The sequence below is a fragment of the Tarenaya hassleriana genome, unplaced genomic scaffold (genome assembly GCF_000463585.1).
Source record: "Tarenaya hassleriana unplaced genomic scaffold, ASM46358v1 Cleome9, whole genome shotgun sequence".
NCBI lineage: Eukaryota > Viridiplantae > Streptophyta > Magnoliopsida > Brassicales > Cleomaceae > Tarenaya > Tarenaya hassleriana.
In genome coordinates this window covers 2,682,233-2,687,995 of record NW_010971389.1, presented here as the reverse complement: position 1 = coordinate 2,687,995, position 5,763 = coordinate 2,682,233, and the positions used below count along the sequence as shown (strand labels likewise).

At 36.6% G+C, this 5,763-nt stretch overlaps 2 protein-coding genes across 4 annotated transcripts in view; both read right to left on the bottom strand.

Moving 5' to 3' along the window:
* LOC104804022 (serine/arginine repetitive matrix protein 1) overlaps positions 1-1,229 on the bottom strand; it is a 2,722-nt gene extending 1,493 nt beyond the window's left edge. Inside the window, exon 1 of one of the 2 annotated variants that reach the window (XM_010528160.1) lies at positions 1,000-1,229. In XM_010528160.1, the coding sequence (XP_010526462.1) occupies positions 1,000-1,219 (220 nt within the window). In that variant the 5' untranslated portion in view covers positions 1,220-1,229. The other variant, XM_019201422.1, reaches the window with a different exon arrangement.
* A 622-nt stretch (positions 1,230-1,851) lies between these two features.
* LOC104804021 (transcription factor bHLH68) overlaps positions 1,852-5,763 on the bottom strand; it is a 4,676-nt gene continuing 764 nt past the window's right edge. The window contains exons 2-9 of one of the 2 annotated variants that reach the window (XM_010528157.2): positions 5,610-5,763; positions 4,855-5,158; positions 4,483-4,566; positions 3,873-3,938; positions 3,655-3,720; positions 3,242-3,298; positions 2,895-2,939; positions 1,852-2,382 (exon numbers count right to left, since the gene is read on the bottom strand). In XM_010528157.2, the coding sequence (XP_010526459.1) occupies positions 2,182-2,382; positions 2,895-2,939; positions 3,242-3,298; positions 3,655-3,720; positions 3,873-3,938; positions 4,483-4,566; positions 4,855-5,158; positions 5,610-5,763 (977 nt within the window). In that variant the 3' untranslated portion in view covers positions 1,852-2,181. The remainder of the gene's footprint in view (positions 2,383-2,894; positions 2,940-3,241; positions 3,299-3,654; positions 3,721-3,872; positions 3,939-4,482; positions 4,567-4,854; positions 5,159-5,609) is intronic. The other variant, XM_010528158.1, reaches the window with a different exon arrangement.

Here is a 5,763-nt window from a genome sequence, read left to right as displayed (position 1 = left end):
CAGGAATCCGACCAGTTACCAGGTCAAACAAAGTTTCATGAGGAGAGCTGCTAAGGGAATGCAAAAGAATATATTAGCAGAGAACAAAGTTCAAAAATTAAGTGCTCCTTTCTCTTCTTCAGATCCATCCGCAAAACACCGGTAACAAAAAAACCGGAGCACTACATCACATGAAATTACGACTCTGTAGGTCTCATCTTCATTCCTCGCCATACATGGTGCCACCCATAGCACTCAAATCCCAATCATCGATGTATACCATGGTTACTCAACCCAAGTTCTGGACTTTGTGAGGCATTCTTCCCTCATGCAAGCATTACCACCCATCATCCATCACCAATTGCTAATCAATTGTGCCGATTGACAACTATAACCTTTCTTTGACAAAGCCGGAACCCTCAGGCAAAATATCCCTTACTGTATTCCACACGGCAGTCCATCCTCAACACAACTTATGTGTCATTGAACTCTTAACATCCAAATGAGATACAGATACCGGTTACAAGCGGAACAGCATCCCACGATTTCAGATCAAGAAACATCCGTCGTTGGTGATAGCCCAATCACATCTACATAACAATATTGACAGACCCCCAAATAGAAATCTGACCCACACCATTCAGACTAACATGCCTTCTCAAGACCCAAGTTCTTGCAGGCAAGAGCAGCTGTAAACATGCAAAAGCAAAGTTCATTCGCAATTCACGCTCCATCAAAGCATTATACTACGAAGCTAGTTCACATCATGGTCTGATCACTGCATCAGGAATCTATTGGTGCCGTAGGAACCAATTTTCCCGAATAAAATAAGCACACGCTCATGGTTATAAATTGGGAGCAGAATGGATACACCTGAGAACCAAAAACAGGATTCCCCGACAAAAGATCACACCGACGAAGTTGCGACTCTTACTAAATCAGAACGTCTGAGACTTAGATTAAGACAAAACGAAGAACAGAGAATAAAATCTAGGAACAATCTAGAACAGAGAGACGAACCGAGATCACCCTTGGGCCGATCCGAGCGAGAATACGGAGGCGGGTGGCGGTGGACCTTGCCGGACTCGTAGTCGCCGCTGTCGGAGAGGCGGCCGCCGTCTCCTCCATCGCTGCCCGAAGGCCGCACAACGAGGCTACTGATGTGAGGCTGCTGAGTGGGCTGATCCCTCTCTCCCGACCCCATCTCTTTGTCCGCCCGATCACTCCAACTGATGCACATGTCCGATGAATAATAAAAAAAACCCTAGGGAGGTGGATTTTTGCAATAAAAGACTGATTAATTAGCGTGTAAATCGTGTTTTTTTTGTACACTTCACCGATTGGATTTGGGCCACATTGTTATGCGGAATTTGACGAAATAAATATTTTGGACTGCCCTTTTGGGTTTTCCCATCATTCTTAGGCTTGTGGAGGCGTGTTCGTGTCATAATACAAGCCCACTCGTATTCCCTTTTCTTTTTTTATGTAGTGTTTATACATCTTCGTTTTATTTCTACTTTTTTTTTCTATAACTAAAAGCAACGTATAAGTTATTATTAATGTACGATAAATCTCGAATCTAAATCTTTAAACCCAAAAAAGGAATTGAGAGAAGTGATTATGAATTTGATTAATCTAATTATCCTCTATCGAAAAGGAATTGAGAGACAGATCATGGGTTAATTATTTCTATTTCTTTTGAGTTTACTTGACGTAATACAAACTGCATTAATTTCCAAAGGCATGCGGTCCAAAATCCAAAGTTTTTTCTTTTTAAAACTTTGTTTTATTGCTTTTCTTCGTTGGTTGTGCGTATCAATTAACGAAATCAAGTATTTACGTACATAATGCCGAAATTGTAGTGAGAGAAACTAATAACATAACAATACAACCCCCATATATATATATATATATAGAGAGAGAGAGAGAGAGGGTATAATCAACATAAACACGAATTACATTAAGAAGTTTCCCTAAACTATAAATAAACCGTTAATTCATCATATCCCACTTGTCTTCATCTCACAAAGAACACCAAACGCACGCAGATTCCCCTCACGCCAAACGCAGATTTGTATATATCATCATGAGCAATCAGTCTTGGAAAACTCACTGATGTTTTTCTCGGCAGGCTGGCTGCTCATGATGTTATAACATTTCTCACAAATGTCTTGGAGTTCCACGTGGCAGAGTCTGATTGGTTCACCGGAAGCTGGCTCCGATTGCCTGGGCCCAGTAGTCGGCGCCATTGTCGCCGCCAACTTGGACGGTGCATGAGATCGGGACAAGGCATAGACCTCGGCTTCTAAGATCTTTCTTCGGTCCTTCGTTACTGTTTGGATTTTGGTTGTCGGAAGACGATGAAGCTCCTCTTCTCTTCATGCAGTGTTCATTCACAAGCTGCTGAATATTCAAATCAAAACTTAAATCACTCAAATCTCTACACATACAATATCTAACGCATAATTATTGACTTGAGGTGAAACTTTCTATTGGAATTATTATTATTATTTCTTTGTTAGTTTTAATTTCAAATGATGGTGGACATTACTTTGGGGAAAATGTAATCAATAATGTAGGGTTATATTATATTATATTAGTAAAAGAGTATTGAAATGAGGGAATTAAATTATTTTTAAACAGCCCAAAAAGAAACCATAAAAAAATTAGTTAATTAACTTTGTTGGTTTTAACAAAAGGTTATTAATATATGAAGAAAAGGCTGGTAACTTCATATCATCTTTTTAAGTTTTAACCCTCCTTTATCTTCACCTTTTTTTTTTCTTTTACTGTAAAGAAACAGTGGTAAAGGAAAAGGGATAACTTTTGGAAAATTAAACATTTTCAGATTTGGGTTCAATTGATCCAATAAAAAGTATAGTGTATAAATCGTGAAAAGAAACACTAAGACGTACCTGACCAGGGTCCTCAGGAAATATACAATTCATATCCCCTTGTACCTATATATACACACGCCGTCCAGAATTAGGGTCTGATTGATTAGCAGTTAATCATTAACCAATCAATTAATAGTACCAATGACAATATAAGTACTGCATTTTTTTTTAAATTACAGTATTTTTTTTATTTTTCTAGAATTTATTTAACCCTTCTTTTATCACATGCGCCTGTCTATTTCACATTGGCACATGCATATATATACATACACATACACACACATATATATATATATGTATGTATGTGTATATATAGATAAAAAAAAAAGTACGCATATATATATATTCTTATAAATATCTCTTACAGGTTGCTGGTGCTTCATATTCCCTGAGGCAGTGCCAAAGTATGGAAGACTTAGAGCCTGCAAGATTCCAAGATGTATAAATAAATAATCGGACCATATAATGATATATAATATACATATACACATACCGAGAACAAAACCATCTTATCTTTCATAACAACTCTCACAAACATTAAAGCTAATAAATAATTAATACCCAAGAATTTCCGTAACTAATGTACAAGTATGATAAATTCTAGAAGAAGATTGCATTATACGAATTTTTTAAGAGCTGATTCTTCTTTTTTTTTTTTAATTTGTAATCTTATAATCGAACTTTGGGATAATATTTTTAAAATGTGAAGAATTTTTTTTTTTCTAATATATAATTAAAATGGAATTTGGAATCAGGATAGTTTGGAGGGAAACATCACCTCGATTTGACTCTGAAGGAATCTAATGTATCCAATAGCCTCAGACAGGACAGAGGCCGTGTCAGTCTGCAAGAAGACCTAACACATCACTCCACTATCCAACATTAACCCAATTTAAAACGAGAATTAACGCGTCGTTAATTATTTAAATTAAAACCAATGCATACCATATTATAACAGCTAATTCGCAATTAATTACATGATAATTATATTATTACCTTGCCAAAGGGAGAAACTAGCTGATGAAGAGCTGCAATTCGGCCTCCGAGTTTCTCCTTCCTCACCTTTATTTTATTACCCAAAAACAAAGGTTAATAAATATATATATGTTAATGAATTGAAAACGTGTCTAATAATAGAAAGACCAGATATATAGTTTAGAGCGAAGAAATTATGTGAATAGGATAACAATTACGAGTCATGAGGTGAATTGATGGTTGATTATAATATCGGAGAATATAAAGACAATCCGATGTATTTATTTATATCACCAAGTATTAGAGAAATAATAATTACCTTTGGAATTATATATATATGAACATTACCATGTTTACTAGTCGCAATTAATTATCATGTCGTCGTATCTTTTTCAGGGCAATGGAAAGAGGGAAAGAATAATGAAGCGTGGAGAAAAGGACAGACATGAAAGACAAAACTGTTACCACCTCTCCCACAGATTATTCTGTGCCATTCTGTTTTGTTTGCATCTTGTTTCTCTGTGTGTCTGTGCTCTTGTAATTTGTTATGTTATGTTATGTCACAGAGAGAGAGAGAGAGAGAGAGAGAGAGAGAGAGAGAGAGAGAGAGAGAGATGTAACGATATGCTACCTTGAGGGTTGTTTGTGTTGAAGGAGATGAAGCTTGGAGCCTGGGTTTCTTATTGGCTGATCCCCCGGTTTCTGAGCTGTGACACTTCATTTTTACATTTACATCAAAAAGAGCAAAAAGGGTTAATTAATTAGTGTCTTTAATCAACTTAACTATGAATCAACTGATCTCAGTTTAGTTCATTCATTGATTTCGCTCTCCATTTCAACTATGTACCAAAATTGCGTAACACTAGCTTTTGTCTTGATATCGTTGGATTTGATGCTAATCAATACAGAAATCGAATCCGATCTAGAATCAAATAAACTATAATCGGAACTGATATAGATCTGAGGATAAAAGCCATACAAAGATATATTACTTGCAGCTCACCTCCAAAGATCGATCACGATGAACAGGGTTTCTTCCGTCGGATTTGTTAATACTCGAGAAATCCAACACGCTGTTGTTGCTACTGCTGCTGATGCTTGTTGCGGTGTTGGTTGTGACACAAGACTTGGAGTTAGGGGACATGACATAGCCGTTGTTGCTGTTGCTGTTGTTGTTGGTCATGTCGGCCAATTTGGAAGCTTGGTGGCTTAGTATTTGCTCTTCCCAATTCTCCAATCCCTTCCCTTTGAAAATCTGGTGATTGCTCACTTCCAATCTCTCCTCCTCTCCATTCATCAACCCACCCCTTCACAGATTTTTTTTAAAAAAAACTCAACACATAGTTAATTTGTAATACATGATTGTGTACACATATATACTTGCATGCAAATATATATTTTTTTACTTTTGGAAAAAATACTTGTAGCATATATAACACGATCTTAAATTTTGGGAAAGTGAAAAAAAAAGGTCTTAAATTTTGGGAAGATGGGCTTCTTGGGAACTACAAGTATAGTATAGTATAGTATATTAACAAGAACTTAACCAAGATTAGGTTAAAACAAACACATCCTCTTTTGGACAAAGCAAAGCCAACAGAACTAATAGAATTTCAATTATTAACACAAGTTCATTTGCTAAAAAAAGGTTCCCGTTTTAGGAGTACACACACACATATATATATATATATATGGACATAAATATAAATATGTGTGTCTGTGTGTATAGAGAGAGAGAGAGAGAAGAGAGAGAATTACAAAAGTAATTGGCTGAGGCTCCAAGACTCGGGAGGTAGATCATAATAATCAGGCCAAGAAGAGATGTTAGTGTAATGATTGTGTACTGAAGGAGAAGATGAAGACGAAGAGGAAGTAGGAGACGGCAGAAACTGCGGGAGGAGACTCGGAAGAG